At 52.2% G+C, this 18841-nt stretch overlaps 1 protein-coding gene and 1 long non-coding RNA gene across 9 annotated transcripts in view; one reads left to right on the top strand and one right to left on the bottom strand.

Annotated features, from left to right (window-relative positions):
• The window catches only part of mib1 (mindbomb E3 ubiquitin protein ligase 1), a 48893-nt gene that overhangs the window by 5515 nt on the left and 24537 nt on the right, over nucleotides 1-18841 (top strand). For all 6 annotated transcript variants that reach the window (XM_035527838.1, XM_035527841.1, XM_035527839.1 and 3 more), the window contains 9 exons: nucleotides 672-776; nucleotides 2604-2670; nucleotides 3175-3379; nucleotides 3506-3701; nucleotides 4593-4737; nucleotides 4917-5050; nucleotides 6959-7066; nucleotides 8887-9084; nucleotides 10340-10491. In XM_035527838.1, the coding sequence (XP_035383731.1) occupies nucleotides 672-776; nucleotides 2604-2670; nucleotides 3175-3379; nucleotides 3506-3701; nucleotides 4593-4737; nucleotides 4917-5050; nucleotides 6959-7066; nucleotides 8887-9084; nucleotides 10340-10491 (1310 nt within the window). The remainder of the gene's footprint in view (nucleotides 1-671; nucleotides 777-2603; nucleotides 2671-3174; nucleotides 3380-3505; nucleotides 3702-4592; nucleotides 4738-4916; nucleotides 5051-6958; nucleotides 7067-8886; nucleotides 9085-10339; nucleotides 10492-18841) is intronic.
• Nucleotides 10854-18033, bottom strand: LOC113591688. 3 transcript variants are annotated; one of them, XR_004776253.1, is made up of 4 exons: nucleotides 17970-18033; nucleotides 17703-17836; nucleotides 15019-17508; nucleotides 10854-11111 (listed from the first exon to the last, which is right to left on the bottom strand). It is a non-coding gene; the product is annotated as an uncharacterized LOC113591688 (long non-coding RNA). The 3 variants fall into 3 exon arrangements; XR_004776252.1 differs by having other exon boundaries at nucleotides 17703-18030; XR_003412227.2 differs by having other exon boundaries at nucleotides 15019-15273; nucleotides 17703-18030.

The following is an 18841-nucleotide window of genomic DNA, read 5'->3' as shown; positions in this document are numbered from 1 at the left end:
TTGTTGCCAAATTAGTTCTTTCTGATTGGTTGCCTACAGTTGGTAGGCGTTTGTTTGTTTTTTCCCCCCTTTTCTTTGGCAGCATTTGGTAAATGTTTTGAGATTAAAGCAGTGTTGACCTGGTCTGTATGGTGATGTGTGGGCTGTTATACCCAACAATCCAATTTAGAGGCCCGTGTGCAGTGTTGCAGGATGACGCACTGTTTGCAGTTATAAGTCCGAAAGACTCAAGGCAGTGAATTTATGCATGACACCAAAAAGGTCCAAGACAACACAATGCCAGCAAGCTTTCCACAGCAAGTAAAGATGACTGCCTCCCCACTGACTGCTTCATTCACAAACTGTAATTTACTTGTTTGTTTTGAAGATGCCAAGCATTTCAAGATGATGATGATTATGGGCCTTTACTAAATGAATATTTAGCTATGACGCATTCATACTGGCACACATTCAGTCTGTAACATAGCTAGTAATTTTAAAGCTGTGCCCATTAGCTTCAAAGGCGTTCTACCCGTACACACAGATGCATACACACAAACAGGTGTGTGTGTGTGTGTGTGTGTGTGTGTGTGTGTGTGTGTGTGTGTGTGTGTCAGTGTGTGTGTGTGACTGCATTTGTAGGGTTCGCTATTAGTAATCACCCACACCTTCCTTCTCCTCTGTCCTGCCAGGTGACGGAGATCCAGGACTGGAGCGCGGCCAGCCCCCACAGCGCGGCCTACGTCCTTTGGGACAATGGCGCGAAGAACCTTTACCGTGTGGGCTTCGAGGGCATGGTGAACCATCCCCACCAGACACCACACATTCACGGGGGGATGGGGGGCTTAGTCCGGCCATTGTGTTCTGTAGCACTGTGTATATATACGCACACACACGTGCGTGCATAGAGATGCGGCTGTTTTGGGCCGAGCAGCCGGCATGTGCTAGCCTCCCATTGTTTACGCATCTGGAGACGCCATCTACATGATAAAGGAAATCTGCTGCCTGTTTCTTTCTCTGAGAGAACTACAGAGGAGAGCTGGAGGTCAAAAGAGGAGAGGGGGAGGGGCAGTGGGCAGGAGAAAGCACACTTCTTTTGCTTGTAGTGGTTTTCTGCAACCTCATTGGCTGAGAGGTGTTCCACTACATCTAAATTTGAGCCAATTGGGTTGCTACATGAGTAGCAGCTTTGTTTGTTATTAAAATCTTTCTTGCGTTTGGAACATCTGCCACTGGATTTATTAGGCTATATGTGAATGGAAGCTATAAAATGCAGTGTTTAATTTGGATAAACATTGAGATCTTTTGAGGTTGTCTGGGGTTTTTTTTTTTATGTAATGAACTGCTCTTACTGATGGTTTTTCTGTTGATTGCAAAGTAATTGGAAAATGAGCAAAGAACAGTGCTACCGTGACACCTTTTAACTGTTATGAGATCTTAAGATAACATATGGTCATTTTTACAGAATGCAAAATCTGTCCATCCTAGACTTTGCTGTTGGATGACTTGCATTTAAAGGTAGCTCACCGGAACTCATTTTCAGTTTATGTAAAATGACGCCTTGGTTAGTATGCAAAGTTGTTCTATCTTGAGCAGATTCAGTTTTAGCCACAGTAACAGTCAGCTACAGTTTATGCAGATTAGGCCATGGTGTTGATGGGCTAAATTTGCCCTGCAACTACATACATTTATGGTATTTAGGTGATACTTTATCCAAAGCAACTTACAATTCTGACCAAATACAACTTGAGTAATTGAGGATTACATGCTCAGGGGCCCAACAGTGGCAACTTGGCGGCAGTGGGGCTTGAACTGTCAACTTTCCCCAGCACTAGTTGTGTACCTTAAACACTGAGCTACCACTGTGTGGGTAGCTGTGCGTGTAGTATTATACGCAGTGAAATGTCTGAAAGCTTGCAGTTAATGTCAGTGACGAGTGGCGGTTGTGATCTGCTGCAGACCAGTTTAGTTCTAGGCTACAGTGTCATCTAGGGATGTTGCAGTACCAGAACTTTGGCAGTCATTACCAGTACAGCTGAACTTCTATGATTCTTGTGCCAAATTTGACCACAACAGAAAATAAGCCAATAAATGAATGTATTCCAGCGCACGTTTTATTTGGAAAAACTTTCAGCATTTCAGCAACAAGAGCCTTTAAGTAATAGACACATTACTGTTATATAAAGCTAAACAACACTGTGCCAAAAATCAGCTGTGCCCCACTGCCTGCAATATGACAAACAGAATGTATATTTTAAAAAATGTTACAAAATTATGGAAGACTGTGGCATGATCAATACCATCACACTTTCACAACAGAAACACTACCGCCCAGTTTTCTTGCTTCGTGTGCTTTTTTTTATTGGTTACATTGTGTCACTGGACTGCGTGTTATCGTTACCTTCTTCGTCCTCTGCTCTGCTTCTCACGTCAGACTGCACTTGTAGGATTATTAAGCTGCCCTCATCAGCTCTGACAGCTATGCTGCTTTCAGTACCATAGAAAAGTAGTTTCACTTTTTCAGAATCTAAAGTATCCATCTTCTTGTTGCATCCCTAGTGTCACCTGCCAGTGCAAATCAAGAACGAGTAAAGTGGGTTTTTTTTTCCGTTCCCCCCCAACAGTCGGACTTAAAATGTGTGCAAGATGCCAAGGGAGGCACTTTCTACAGAGACCACTGTCCTGTGTTGGGTGAGTACCGGTGCCATCTGCCTTTGATGTTTGGGGTTAAAACCTCTCCAAGCCCTCCCTACTCCATCTGTTAAGAATATAGTCCTCCACTAGATGTCAGCACTCTGTAGGGAGAGGGAGAGATGGGGTGGGAGGGAGAGGTGTAAAGCGACAGGGGAGAAGATGGACGTGAGTCTTGGTTGCACATTCTGCTTTTAAAAGCCCTGCTGGCCCCTGGCCATGGTCGTGTCTGTCCTATCCTAGCCGCTGTTGGAAGGGTAAAACTTGCAGCTGCACTTCCCTTTTTTTTTGCTCATGTGTGGAAGTGGGGGTGTCATTTGTCTTTGCCTTTCAGCTGAATTATAAATCTAAATGTGCATCATCACTAATGAATTCGACCAACAGCAGTGGGCGTTAACAGCCATTAGTGTGGCGGTTGTCATGAAGCGTGTATGAACTGATCTGCCGTTGAGTTGGTCGATGCTTACGGAGTCCTCAAGCGCCCCCGCCCTGCCCCGCCTCCAGGTGAACAGAACGGGAACAGGAACCCGGGCGGCCTGCAGATCGGCGACCTGGTCAACATAGACCTGGACCTGGAGATCGTGCAGTCCCTACAGCACGGTCACGGCGGCTGGACCGACGGCATGTTCGAGACGCTCACCACCACGGGCACGGTGTGCGGCATCGACGAGGACCACGACATCGTCGTCCAGTACCCCAGCGGCAACAGGTGTGCCCGCGCAGCTGCCTTTGACCAGCCCGTTTTCTGGGGATGGGGGAGTTAGTGCTCCCCTGCCCCCTTTCCTCAGCCCTTTCTTCTTCCTGATCACGCTGTACGTAACGCACCCACGCGCAGGTGGACGTTCAACCCGGCCGTGCTGACCAAAGCCAACGTGGCACGCGGGAGCGGCGGTGGCGGAGAGGTGGCGGCCGGCGCAGAGGGCGGCAGCTCGCAGTTCATGGTGGGAGACCTCGTCCAGATCTGCTACGACATCGACCGCATCAAACTCCTGCAACGGGGCCACGGCGAGTGGGCGGAAGCCATGCTCCCGGTAAGCCCCTACCCCACCGGCAGTGCTCCAATAGCGCCCATTTCGGGGGCGTTCCCACCGCCTGTCCGGCCTCGGGAGCTAACGCGTTAGGGCGCGGTCAGGTGCATCATGACACGTACCCACAAAACGCTGCAGGGTAAGTTACTGTAGCGTCTGCAATTTGACTTTCACTATCGGCGCAAGGGTGAACGGTTTGCATTGCCTCTTGTTTTTGTGACTGTTTGCTTTTTTTTTTTCCTCTGACCGTGAGCTTTGATTCACTGACTGAGCTAAAGGAAAACAGAAGTGGCTCCTCCAACACCAGTAGCATGCCCCATTTCTCGTCGAGGCTGTGAGCAGTTGAACCCCGCTAATGGCTTAAGACCATACTCCTGCTCCTTTTTTAAACGATGTACTTCACGCCTCCTCCCTGCTGTTACAGGGCGGTGCGGGTGAGAAGCCTGCGGTGGCTGACGGGCCACCGTTTGTATTCCCCTCCTCGCGCGCGCACATACACACACACACACAGACACGCACCCACCTTTTGTTAGCCTCCACGGGACAGGGCTTAACAGGATTCCGATGGCTGTAGTTATGAGCAATAGAAATGAGCAATGGCCACGCGAGCCTGGAGGCCTCTGGGTGTTCTCCTTTTAAACGAGCCTCGTCTCATTCCTAAACGGCCAAGCGTGGACATATCGATTTTTCCTCTGTCTCGGCCCCCGCACTCTCCATGTTATTGAGTGGTTTGGGTATTGTTCTCTGTCAGAGAAGCTTGTGTACCTGTGAACTTTCTAGCATTCTTTCCTCTTTTTAATATTTATTTTTTTCAGTTTTCTCACCCATCCTCTGTCTGTGTGTGTGTGTGTGTGTGTGTGTGTGTGTGTGTGTGTGTTTGTGTGAGATCTGCAGACCCTGGGGAAGGTGGGCCGTGTGCAGCAGATCTACTCAGACAGCGACCTGAAAGTGGAGGTGTGCGGCACCTCCTGGACCTACAACCCTGCCGCTGTCACCAAAGTGGCCCCGGCCGGCTCTGCCGTCACCAACGCCTCCGGAGGTAAAGTGCGTGCGCACACGCGCTAGTCGTATGTCTAGTCTCATGTCAGTCTCACAAACCAATGAGTCTTGTACACCGTCATTCACACCCAGTTGAGCAATAGGCTCTTTCCTCTGCATGTGTTGAGTCCTGCACTGGTTCAGCGCGTGTCCACTCAGGACATCTCCGTTTGTCCTCAGAGCGCCTGTCCCAGCTGCTGAAGAAGCTGTTCGAGACGCAGGAGTCTGGCGACATCAACGAGGAGCTGGTGAAGGCCGCAGCCAACGGAGACCTGGCTAAGGTCGAGGACATCCTTAAGAGGCCTGACGTGGACGTAAGGACCTCTCTGGCTCACACACCCCGTGTGTGTGTGTGTGTGTGTGTGTGTGTGTGTGTGTGTGTGTGTGTGTGCGCGTGCGTGCGTGTAATATAAGCATTTCCAGAGCTGCATGTATTTAAGAGACCAGTATAAAATTTTCTCTACATGTGTAGAAGCTGTTCCATTGCGGTGTCTTGAGTTCCAACACAGGCACAGTACATTCTAATGCTGGGATCAGACTACACGTATGAAGCTCAACGTCATTTTTATCCTAGCATTTCCACGTAATTTCCAGTGTCTGGCTCGAAATATGAGCATTGGGAACGAGGGGCCAGGCCTTGTACAGGGACCGAAGCAAAGAACGGCAACGCGGCATCTGGGACAGGCCGATGACGGGTCTAGCATGTCGGGATTTTTTTTTTGTACATTTCCTGCCTAGTCTGACAACTCTTCCTTGATGTTGACCAGTAGGCCAGTGGCGCTCTCTGGCGCACTTGTAACCATGGAGCAGAGAGGAAAGGACGCGGCCCTCGCAGTCATCAGGTGGAACGGCGTAGGAAAGGTTGGGTGAACTATGACAGCAATAGCTCTGCCTTTCTGACGTGTCCTTGAGGGAGTACCTTGACAGTCCAGGAAGATAAATGACCCACTTCAGCAAGCCAGGGAGGAGCTGGTTATAGCCATGATTTGAAAATTTCTTGACCCTCCTCCTCAATGACCTATGAACTCCCACAAGGACGTGAATTATGACTGGTCGGTGCCAGACATATAGCGTTGCAAGTCTCCCTGCCAAGATATGGTAATAGTTTGTGGTACTGTGATTGCCTAGTCTGATATGCTGACCATTGTGAAAGTCAAACGCATCGTGCGGTCTGATCCCGGCATTAATGAGACTGACTGGGTGATCACCTGCACCAAATCCTATTTCAAATTTGGTTTATTTGTCACATACATAGTCATACACAGTATAACTTGCAGTGAAATGGTTTGAGAGTGCTCTGTCCAAAGTGAGGGGAAAAAAAACGGGTACCTAAGGAAATAAGGAAATTTAACCAGCAATGTGAAAGACAGGTGGAGAGCAGGGCCTGATCAACAGATTCAGGTCCTGGCCATGACGAACACTTGTCCATTAGCATGGTGGGCGCTGTTACTGGCCTGAGCACCCTGCCATATCCGCGTCTGGGTCCAGGCGAGCACGTAGTGGACAGCCCACCCTACCTGCCCTGAGAGCACTTCTGTACCCCACACTTGGGGACAGTATCTGAGGCATGTGTAATTGTGCGTAATGTAACCTGACGGCGGGGGGCGTTCCACCGCCCGTTTGTCAGCGACTCTTGGAAGCTGGCTCATTTGTCCCGTAGTTGGGGGGGGTGTTACGTTTGGGTACTGCTGTAAAGAATCGTCAGGGCTCCTGAGGGTGTGTGATGGGTTTAGTTTACCTCGCTTGTGTACAGTGTTGTGAATCCTGAGGGTGTGAACGGAAATGTCTGTCTACAAATGCACATTTGTGCAGCTGTACCAGCTCTGCCTGTCGAGATGCCCGTTTTAGCAAAGCAGGTTTTGAGGAGAGGGCTGGTGCCCTTTTAGCTGCTTTGTAGCCATGCCAGTTCCTTTGGGACTGCAGCGCCTGTGACCCACTCATGTTCCCACAGAAGTTTTGTCCCTCTAAACCCCCCCAACTCCCCACCCTTCCCCCGCTGGGTTTTGGTGGCTTCTCCGTGCTGCTGCCAGGCCTGGTCTGCTGCCCTGCCGAGCCCCACAGATGCAGGGGTGGGGGTGGCGGGGCTTCAGTGCCACGCCGCTCCACCATACCGCAGTGCTGCAGATCGGCCGGAGGAGTGCATGGGCCGCGCTGTGCCACGTAACTCCTGCATGTGCCGGTCACAGCCCCACCCCCAGCCCATCCTGCCTTTTGTCTCCTAGGTGAACGGACAGTGCGCCGGGCACACGGCGATGCAGGCGGCCAGCCAGAACGGCCACGTGGACGTCCTCAAGCTCCTGCTGAAACACAACGTGGACCTGGAGGCAGAGGTAACTTGCTCCACCTCACCACAGCTGCAACACCGGGTGGCCTCCGTCGCTTAAACCCAGCTGCATTTAAGACAAGAAAAGCAGTGACCTGGAGCTTATTAAACCTAGCTAGGTGCAGGTGCTCGTGTTGAAACACAGCAGGCTGGTGTCCTTTGTTCTAAAGAGACCTCAGAGGGCAGGTCACCCAAGAGACAGACGATCCTCCGGCTTGGTTGGCTAGACTGAACATCTGCACAAAAGCAGTTGCACGTTGTCCGACTGTTCACTGCAAGAAGAACCAGTTAATTAGTAACACCCATTATGAGCTGGAGTGATTTGGCCAGATCTCCTGCTGGTGCGCTGGTAAGATCGTAACCTAGACTTGTCATGATGTTTTTCTAGAATACTGTTTGCACATACGATACAAATTTACTGTGTTGAAGTAACACTAGGTATTCAACTTAGAATGCTGTAATGGGTTCCTGGCTAACAACCATGACTCTGCAGCTTCTGTCACCCACACAGAGAAAATGTTCTTGCAGTCATTATAGACAAGTTCCAAATAAATCAATAGTTCGTTTTTGACCTGTTATTTCTACGGACCTGATTAGACCTTCCTGTAATCAGTTGACCTGTAAAAGTGACTCTCACCATTGGCACTTGGCTCAGTGTTAAAAATGTTGCGTCTTGCCCCTCTCATGCTCGGACTGTTAATCGGATGCTTAATTTCTGAGGAGCTTATCTCCCTTCTCTCAGAACAGGGTGGGGGGGGAAGCTTTTGTTCTCACATTTCCAGTTTTCTGTGGCTCATTTTTATGGCAAATCGGGCTTGATGTGTAACGGTACAGGGAAATCAAAAAAATTGATTTTTGGGGGGGGGAGGACGATAGCTTCAAAGTGCAGCTCTCGAAAGGACAATTTTTTTTCTTTTCTTTCAACCTCTTAAGATGCGAGCTGTGCCGGCGTGTCTGAGGCGCATATTGACTAAGAGGAGGAGCACTGTTGACTGAACTGCTCCAGCGCCCATATTAAGAACAGTGGCAAACCTTAGCATGCAGCTACCGCGCCCTGTGTTTACTCATGAGGCCTGCCAGGGTGGGGCCTTAGCAGTACTGTATCCTGGGAAGGAAAGCATTCTTATTCTGAACACGTGACTGGTTCTTCGCTTACCATCAAGGGGGAATATTTAATGTTCCGGCATCTGGAGGTATTTTTTTGGGGCGGAGGGGCCTGGGGGTGCCCGTCGCAGCTGAGACAGTTCCCGCTGCAGGCTTTGATCGCAGGCTTCTGCAAGCGCCTGGCAGCTCTCGTCGGGTTCAGCGCCACTGCCGCCTCCACAGGGCACGAGGGCCCCCGTACGTCACGTCTGAGAAACGTTTTAGCGTGTAGGCCATTTAAGCTGCAAAAGGTGTAGGACCCCCGTCTCCTCTCTGGGCGGGGATTCCCTTCTGCCCTTCTTTGTTATTTAGAATTTGCAGCTTGGGGTGTACTGCGCTGAAGCAGTATTTCAGAGCAGAGCAGTGTTGTTGATTATACATAAGACAAGATAGTGGAGCAGTTTGGACCCCTGCCCTCATGCCTGACCTTGACCTTGGATGTTGTGTATCAGACGTAGCTCCTCCCACCAACTCGCTGTCCTACACTCACTATATAGTAACCACCCATACAATGCTAGGTGCTGTAATAAATGACTGTACTATATTGGGGCTTATACTATCTGACTATATTGGGTCCTATACTAACTAACAGTTCCATACTTTTTCTGTACTAGGCTCTGTAATAACCATCTGTACTGCAGCGGTACTGACTTTGCTTTGTCCTCTGCTGTCCGCTGCGCCAAGGACAAGGATGGAGACCGGGCCGTGCACCACGCCGCGTTTGGCGACGAGGGCTCCGTCATCGAGGTGCTGCACCGCGGTGGCGCCGACCTCAACGCCCGCAACAAGCGCCGGCAGACGCCCCTGCACATCGCCGTCAACAAGGGCCACCTGCAGGTGGTGAAGACCCTGCTCGACCTGGGCTGCCACCCCAGCCTGCAGGTAGGGCGGCCTCCCTCCGCTTGAATGGAAATGGTCGACCGAGACGTTGGTCCTGCTCGGTGGTTCGGACAGTTAAGGGATGGGAGTGCTGCTATTGGTCGTTCTGCAGCTCAGATATGTACGTTTTGAGGGGTTTTACTGCTGATGTGCGCGGCTCCACCTCACCCCCGGGGGTTTGGGGTGGGGTGTCTCGTGGAGGGCGTGTTGCTCCCCCCTTGCTGCACCGTGTCAACTGGCTCGGCATGTGAAGTGTTTGGGGATTAACGGATGAGTTGAATCAGGCGTGTTTGATCAGCGGCTGTTGGCCCTGGGACCTGCTGGGTTAACCACAGCTCCTGATTATTAGTCCGCCAGCGCCGTTATTAGTTGCGGCGTCAGTGATGAGTTCGCGCTACCTACCGTGCGCGTGTGTCCCCTCTGTGTTTGAGAAGATTAATCGCTGTCAGGGCGCAATGACGCCAGCGAAACTGAGTATAAATATTTGCACAATTTGCTCTGTTCCTGTGAAGCTCTGTAATTAACCTTTCCTGAAACTCTTTAATTAGTCTCCGCAGTCCCCGCACTTGCCTAGGTGACTCGGCTAACTGGGAAGAGCCTCTATCGGAGTTGACCATGCTGTCGTGAGGTGTAGCGTTTTGAAAACGGAGCGTACTCCTCTCCTGTCCACGCTGTCTGCGGTGCTGCGGTCTGCTTCCATGACGGCGTTTTTCCACAGCCCCTAACCCTCCGCTTGGCCTCTGTTTCCAACACCACATTCATGCTGTAGAGCAGATAGACGTGTGCAGAAGGGTACACCAGCAGATGGCTGCCATGGTGCTTTTGGCATTTTCCCATTTGTTTTGCAGTTACCATCCAAATCCAATTTTTAAAAAGGTTTGTGGGGTTTTTTTTTGTTTGTTTGTTTATTTTTATTTTTACACCATGGTCTCCCAGCACGTTTTAATGCCTTTTAGTTGGCTATCTTCTTAGGGTTAAATATATGGTGGTACTCTGAACAGCTTTTTAAAAAAAAAAAGAAAAAAAAAAGTTTATTAGCATTCTGATTAGTCTGCAAGTACTTATGTATTCAAATCTAAAACATTTTCTTTCCCAAGCTAATATATGCCAAGCTAATATATGTAGGAAGTTCGCTGAATATCTCCAGTGTGCTAAATGTGCCTGCGTTCGGTCTGGCTATGAAAGGATTTTTTCCATTAAGCCAAGCTGGAGCGTAGCACTGGGCTCACAGTGCTAAACTCTTTGCTGCCTCCTGTAGGACTCGGAGGGAGACACTCCTCTGCATGACGCCATCAGCAAGAAGAGGGATGACATGCTGTCCGTCCTGCTGGAGGCAGGCGCCGATGTCACTATCACCAACAACAACGGCTTCAACGCCCTCCACCACGCCGCCCTGCGCGGGAACCCCAGGTGGGTTTCCTTCAGCCGCCGCCTTTGACCACTCGGGACTCGTACTCGCCGTGTCTCACGTCTCACGCGGTCTGGCCTGAGTCCGGCCCCGAGATTCTGATGTCCATCTTTCTGTGAGGTGTTGCTGTGAGACTGAGAGTCCCCATGCAGTACTTTTATTGATGGCAGATGTATTTGAACACTTCGTTTATATACATGTTTGGGTATTATTATTATTATTATTATCATCATTTTGCAATAAGATTTTTGCAGTGCTGAAGTTGGCAAGCAGTGCTTTGAAAGAAAGAAAAGAGCCACACATGTTGTGGGTACTTTGTCCTTCTGCAACCCTGAAAGACACTTGCAATGAACTGGAGTCCTGCTGGGTTTTGAAAAATTATTATTATTATTATTATTTTTCATAGCGTTTAACATTTGTCTAGCACGATCTATAGGTCTGATTCTCGTGCAAATACCCAAAACTCAGTAAACCAGAATAAAGAATGCCATTGTGCACCAGCAACGAGTTTGGGTGCGGGAGCGTGGCGTGCCGGGCTGCTCCTCCGTCTTCTCTGCTGCGGCCTCCTGGATCGTCTCCGCGGCGCTCTGTCCTGCTGCAGCAGACCACCGCCGTTCCAGCACTGTAAACAGTCCGATTAATGGCCCGTGACTTACAGCAGCCCTCCGAACAGGCCCTGCGCGCACGTGTTTTTTTATATTTTTTTATATATATAGACACACACACACGCTGCATGCTTTGGAACTCTTGTATCCCTTCCCCTTCTCCTGTTGTATTGGTTCCCTCTACTCTGCTACTAATCGGTCCACCTGTTTGTTCATTACCTCGCGGAGTCCCGTGCTCGGGAGCACGGCTGTGAGGGACTCCGTAACGGCCTTGGCCGCCAGCTGCCACGCTCGCCTCGGCCCCGCGCGCCCTCCGCCAGGCTCGCACCAAGTTACAGCCATCGCGTGAACTTGTCAGGGAACTCTTTTACAGCACCTTTCATGTTGGGCAGGTCAAATCAAGGCCATGAAACAAAAGCCAAAAATGCAGCGATTCTGTTTTGAAGAGTGCGGCAGACCTCACTAAGGTGTGATTGCCACCACGTCCACACACACACGCACACATTTGTAGGAGCAGTGAGACTTTATCGGCATCGCACGTCGCTTTTGGATGGCTTCCTTCGTTTAACGACGACTTGCCCTGAAGGTCATATCCCGTCACTGTTGGCTGCGGACGCCACAGCGACCTGAATGGGTCAGACCCGGTTTGAGTAATCGGGTCACATGTTGTGACGCAGCGTGCGAGTGAGAGGGAGAAGGCTGGAAGCTCTAGGGAGCAGGGACTGAACACTGCATCGCTGTGGGTGTGTGGGGCCATCTGACTGGCCATCTCCGTCAGCTTCATGCATGCTTACATGCCGGCGTGCGTGCAGGCCACTCCCCCTGCTCAGCAGCATCTGGCTTTCATCTCCACTCCTCTCCCACCGTCTGCAAGCAGGAGGACTATTGAGAGGCTACTGAGCCCGGGTGTGTCGCAGTACGCTCCTGTTGTAACACCCCCCCCCCACACACACCCCGTGCTCGCTCGCTCGCTTGCTCACTCACATGCGTGCGTGCGCTTTCCAGCCCCCATGGACTAGCCCACCTCTGCACCACACTGCATTTCGACTCTTTATACACGCTCTGGGGGTCCCACCCTACAAAAACGAACCAATGAATAAACTCTGAGAATAAGGCCCAAACGAAAGAAGAGAGATAGCAAAGGGTTTTGGCTTGAGTTGACTTTTATTTCTGTAAAGGGGGGGGGGGTGGAAGGGTCATTTTAACGCTGCCGCAAAGTCTGTAACATTTACCTCATTTATGACATTTCTGTTACCAGCAAACACAAAAGATACTATTGCCAGCATTGTCGTTTTTAAGCTGAGCGACGGGGGCCTGTCGGAGGTGAATCACAACTGTTCCTGTCGTCATCAAAGCATAGCTACAGCTGGTTGAAGGGGACCAAATCCATCGAAGAGGTGATTTGGTTCCATTTTACCAGCTTTAGCAAAGCATTGGGGTTCACAGCTGGCTTGGGAAACCTGACCACGCAACTCGGCTCCTCAGAGGGGACGAGAGTTATCGTGGAAGTATTTCATGTGACCTTTACCCAGTAAGACTCAATATGGAAACTCATAAACCCGTCCTCCCCACCCATGCCCTGGGCAACACCTTGCGTCACTTGACACTGCGCCATGACGCCCTGCAGAGGGCGCGCTTCCTCACTCCTCCCACAGGGGCCCGCAGGGGTCACGTTCACAAGTCCCGTCACACTTACAGTATCTCCCTCGGTCCCGGTTACGGAGCCAGCGGCCGTCGCAATTCTGACTGACCAATATTGCAATCCCACTTTGCGAAGCCTCGATAATTTTATCCGTCTTAATTCAATTACGGAGAGTGGCGAGAATAGCGGAGCCCTCCCCAGCCGGCTCCCATGGCGACGGTAAAACACCACGCGACGTTTTGGCAGACGTGGCTGACTGCAGCCTCTTTAAGCAGCTTGCTGAGTGCGCTTGCGAAAGTGGGGTCAGTGTTGCTCGATACGGCTCCCGTTATGCAGGGGTCAGGACACGGCTGTTTACACCGTTCTCGACATGCGCGCGCACAGTGCCACACTTGCTAGCGATGTCCTGGGCAAATCTCTGCTCCCCCAAATACACCAGCCTTAAGTGGGCAATGGCTGGGGACAGCAGCTGAGCATTTCATAACGTCACCGTCTGCTGCGGGTGTCGGTCAGGACACAGTGGAAAGCACGGGGTGTGGGGGGGGGGGGTCGCAACGACACGGCCTGCAAATACCGCACAAACCGGGCAGCGCAGCCGAGCGCAGAGGACACCCGCTGCACGGAAGTGGGCCGCGTCCTCTCTCGGGTCCCGTCATGGCCGAAGTGCTCGTCTCTCGTTTCCCCTCTCTGTCCTTCACGCCGCCGAGGCGTGGCCAAGCAGGAAGTCAATTCGCCGCCTTGTACCTCGACAACCTAGATTCGGCGCGTCGGGCCAACGCAGCGGCAGCGCCTTCACCGTATTTACCCTCATAAATCAAGCGTGACCTCAGCCGACGGAACAATGTGGAGCACCACAATGTAAAGTTTCGAGTTGAAGAAGTAGGTTAGGAACCACAGCTCCGCCTCCGCGTCAGTGTAAAGAAAGTAGGAGCAGCTCTCGCCTTAGGGGTGCTCTTTTATACATACGTATAAATATGTATGTATATATATAACACACAACTATTTATCTACATGTCTTTATCAAGAAACACTTCCCTCGTCACTTGAAGTGCCCCAGGCACTAAGCATTGTAATGCTACAGTACCTGGGGGGGTAGAAACGGCGTGTGACCACGTGTTTGTGTGAGAACGCGACGTGCCCCCGCCCCCAACATCCCCTCCTCTTGTTGCACGTCCGCTGAAGCCGGCTGACGGGCAGGGCTGCCCCGCGACCCCTGCTCCGTCGCTTTTCCATGCCCTAATCTGGCCGCAAGACGGCGGGCCGGAGCCGGGGGTGGGGGATGGGAGTGCTCCAACTCTGGCTCCAGCAGAGCTCGGCATGCCTCCCCTGGAATAGTCACCTCAGCCGTTCCTTTCATCTCCCCTGCCTTCAGGGTACAAAAATGTAAAGCCATCCCTGAGTCACTGCTACCTTTTTTTTTTTTTTTTTTTTTAATGTAACCCTCCCGCCTCGCCCCCGCCCCTGAAAGGACCTTTTTGGAATACATGGTTGGGACTGCCACTCGTATGCCAGTGCCTCCATGGAAGTTGCTAAGTTTTTACTGGACACTAAGTTCTGTAATGCAGCAAACCAGCTAATAATGAAAAGAGCTCCTGTTTCAAAGACAGCGGCCCTGACCGCGTGGTCATTTCTCTCCCCCTCCAAACTGGGCATCGGACGCCATAAAAACCAGCAAATCTTTTCACTTTGCTATACGTGCCACGTACACTTTTTTTTCCTTTCCTTGGTTTTGTAAGAGGTCTCCTCCGTTACCTTTGTTGCGTTACCGGATCAGCTGCCTGTATGCTGCAGTGGCCGGTTAGACTACTTTATTAAGGAGGGGCGCGTCGGACAGCTGATGAAGTCCGAGAACGGGAGCAGTAACTTCCCTTGGACTCCATGCTGCAGTAATCCCCTGCACCCGCACTTGTGAATCCGACTCTAGCTCGCTGTCGCTCGTGAGCTCTCTCTCTCTCTCTCTCTCTCTCTCTCTCTCTCTCTCCGCAAAGCATGCTCCACGGATTTCAGCTCAGCTAACCCCTGTAACGAAGCTCGTCAGTGCACAGGGCAGAGAAGAGGGACCGAAACCAACACGGTCCTAATTTGAGGATCAGCACCTGACCAAGAATACATACTTCTTTACATTCCATAGCTGTCATATGTTCATATGGGCACATAAAGAAGTATGTACACCAGGTAGGTAACCCCAAGCAGGGCTCAGTCTCCTTACCTTGTCTTGTGTGGGCTGTTTTAACGGTTTTTGTTTTGGTTTTTGTTTGTTTGTTTGTTTGATAGAAACCAACCTTTTTGTATTCTCTTGTGGTCCAGCAGCACAGTCTTATTTTTCCTCCTCCTCTCACCACACTGCAGAATGCAGCGGTATGGCAGCACGCACTATAACGTAAGGTGACTTTCAGTCGTGCTTTACGAACAGTGGCTCGGGGTCCATTCCCAGCCCGGCCACGGCAGAACCGGCCGATCCCCTACCGCCCCCACAGACACGTGTCAGACGTGTCCAGGTCTGTGCAGTGCCGTCTGCTCCGCCGACCCTGGCCGTCCTCCAGAGCACCGGGAGAATCCACAGGGAATACGGAAAAGAGCAACGGCCACCGCATCCGTTGCGAATCCGAAAAAAGAAAAAGGAAAAAGGTTAGCACAGTCTTTTTATCCCGAGGCGAGGGAGAGAAAAAGGGCAGTATAAAAAAAAAAAATAAAAATAAATAAAATAATAAAAAAAAGTACGGCAAAGGCAACCGAGGCAAGGCGAGGCTCCAGAGCCCTTCTCTCCCGGGCTCCTTCACATCCGTACACCATCCTAGCCGTAATGGCACACGTTTAAGCTTAATAAGCCTCCAGCTTTTTTTGTTTTGTTTGTCTTTAAAGCTCCCTCGCACCCGCTCTCCTCTCTCTCACGCCCCATAACTTTACTGCTGACCGTATCCCCCCGCCGCCACGCCTCCCCACCCCTGGCCATATTTCAGGCCGGCTGCCGACGTTTGAAAACGAGGTTGATCCAAGTGGAACAGGAAGCTATTGTGAGCGGGATCTGGGCTTTAGCCGCGTGCACCGGGCCAGAGGTCACATGCAAGAGCTAATGCCCACTCAGCACTCGTGAACTGGACTGGGTGTGCTGGCGAGAGGGGAAAAAAATGGAACACACCTCCCCTTTTTTTCTTTTTTAGGTTTTTGCAGCCCGTGTGACTATTTGAAGCCTGCCTCTTCTGCGTGTTTACCCGCTGCTGTTCACTAGGTGCGGGCGTTTGGCTAGATCCCGGAGATCGATAGCCATTGGCGCGGTGGCGTGAAATGGGCAGGAGCCCTCTAATGAATCTTTGCTCCAGCTCCACACATTCCACAAGTCAACGCCTCCAAACCCCCCCACCCCCCCCTGCTATCAGACACCCAGCTGGGAGGAGAGGGCAAGGGTGGAAAAAGAACAGCAGCTCACTTAAACGTGCTATTCTGGGAACTAGTGGAAATCCTGGCTGAAGTGGTTTTTGTACAGGTTTTTTTTTTTTTTGCATGACAGAGCTGGATATTGACGCGTCATGGCCGGAGTCGTGCAGTGGAGGCTCAGCCGCACGGTGATGTCAGGGTGCCGGGAAGGGCCTTTAATTAGGAGGGCCCCGGAGCGGCCCTGTCTCGGAGCACAACGTCCAGTCTAGGAAATGTCGCGGCGATCCGAGAGGTCCGCGGAGCCGAGCCAGCAGACGAGGGAGGTCCTCCTCCGGCCGGGGGCCACAGGGCACGGAGGCGGCACGGCCCGTCTTGCTCCCCGCTGTGCGGCAGGGCGGGGGTGGAGGAGTGGGGGGTGGAGTCACTGCAGTGCTATTGCCCTGCCCCTGCCTTCTGCTTGGAGAGCGTGCAGTGATCCCTACAGCGAACGTAGGCTGTTATCCCGGGTGTCATGGGTTCAGCAAGTGACAAACATATCCAGAAGCCACACTGCCAACCCCGCTCGCCCTCCAGAGAATTAATACGCCACCACAGCTGTTTTTCGTCAGTCCGCTTCTCCCCCCCCCACCCCCGCGCCGTCCGTCTTGCTTGAACCTCACGTCCCACCACCATGTCCGTGTCCCTTCATCAGTAGCTGTCCATGCACGCACACGCACACACACACACACATACTGCTCCTTCTCCAGAAACTCCAAACAAGATTCCAAAAATTAAACAAAATACACCCACAAGTGAAGGTGTCGCAAAAAAAAAAAAAAAGGCACCGCAAGGTGCTGTGGGTGTCCCAGCGCAGAACTGTATTCCGTTTGGTACCTTGTGTGGGGAGTCTTAGCCAGCGGTCCAAGCTGTTGAGGAGGGGGGAGTTGGGTGGGGGGAGGAAGAAAGCCCCCCCATGTGATCCAGATTCGAGTAGGCTTGAGTTAACAAGTCTGCCATTAGATAGCAGTAGCGCGGGAGCTGTGAGGGGCTAACGAGCCTGGGAATTCTGTGCTGCAGTAGTCTTCTGCCTGGGCAGCACTAAAACTGCATAGGGGGAGGGGGTACGGGACGGGAGGGAGGGAGCAAGCGAGCGGGCAAATCCATGTGGATGGTAGCAACTTTCCCCAGGTTCCGTCTTCACCTGCCGTTCCTGTGAGTTGCTGTAAGGGGGGGGTGGAGCTGGGAGGCAGGTGGGTGCGTGGGGAGAGCCCCCTCGTGTTCCCTGAGATGCTGCCGGAGTACTTCTTCCGATCGCACTGATGCAGCACAGTAAATTCCACTCCCCCCCCCTCTCCGAGCATGCCGCGCGCACGCACACACACACACACACACACACCGGCTGACGAGCCATGCGGTTTCTTACCCAGCACATCCGGAGAGGAGAGAGAGAGAGAGGGGGAGGGAGAGCGAGAGAGAGGGAGATGGGAGGGGAGAGAGAGAGAAAAGAAAGACAGGGAAAGAGAAAAGGGGGAAAGACGTCAATGCGGACTGTCCGGCTTCACGGGGGTAAAGGCTCGTCCAGCGGGAAGAAGGGAACGGGAGCGTACGTTACCTGTCAGCACCGGCTCTTCCGCTCCTGCGCTCCACCCTCCGGCAGCGCTCCGGCATGCGAGGAGCCGTAACGACCTCCCGAGCTCTCCGGTTGCCGCTGCAGCCATCGCGTGCCGACTCGCTGAATCAGCTGCTCTGAACGGGGGGTTGGGTGGAGGGGGTAGTGAGACAGAGTGGAGGAGAGAGAGAGAGAGCGAGAGCGAGCACGTGTAAGGGTGGGAGGGAGTGAGGGAGGGAGCACAGAGGAGCTAGAGCAGAAACAGCTTACCTTTAGGAGCGCACAGGCATCACGCCGACACTGCCACCACTCCTCGAAGAACAGGAGATGCCCGGGGGGCATGGCAACGCTCTGGCACACGGCGTCTGCCCGTCGGCCCCCCTGGCCGTGCCCACGCTCCACAGTGGCCCGGGGAGGCTGCCGTATCCACTTACGTTCGCCTCGGAAGTCTCAGTGTCTCCGCCGCATTCTGTGCCGTTACGGAGAGAAGAGGTAAAAAATAAACACATTTAAAAAAGTAGCTTACGAGGGTCTGTCTTTTTAAAGGTTGCGTGTGTGAGATGCACACTGCTTAGTATTCGAGGCTGAGTTCTCTTGTGTCCTGGCGATAACTCTTTGTATCATCTTATTTCTCTCTCTTTTTTCTCTCGTTTCGATCTTGTGGGAAAATTGGATCAGAGGTGTACAGGGGATCTGGCCTGTAAGGACAGTGTCGCTTTCCCCGAGCACCCTGTGTGGGTTTTTGTCTCGCATGAGGCCAAGGTCATGTACCAGTGCACCGGGCTGTGGAGGGCGGGTGGGGTGGGGGCCGACCGCCGCCGCACTTTCGCAGCAAGCCGAGCTCCGCCGTTGGCCCTTTACGGCCAGAGATGCGTTCGGAAAATGCTCGCATCAGTCACCAGTACTCCTGCGTCTCCCTCACCTCCCTTTGACCATATTTAGTCAACCAGTGCAAAAAATAATCCCCCACCCCCACCCCAGCCTCTGAGGCACTTTCCCCTCCCCGCTAACACACACACACACACACACACACACACACACACACACCACACCGCACGCACACACACACACACACACACACACACACACACACACACACACCCCAGCTCCGGGAAGCCTCCCATCCGACGTTCTACCTATCG

The sequence above is a fragment of the Electrophorus electricus genome, chromosome 7, assembly GCF_013358815.1.
Source record: "Electrophorus electricus isolate fEleEle1 chromosome 7, fEleEle1.pri, whole genome shotgun sequence".
NCBI classification, from domain to species: Eukaryota; Metazoa; Chordata; class Actinopteri; order Gymnotiformes; family Gymnotidae; genus Electrophorus; species Electrophorus electricus.
The sequence above is the reverse complement of the archived record's forward strand: the minus strand, read 5'-3'. Positions and strand labels throughout refer to the sequence as shown.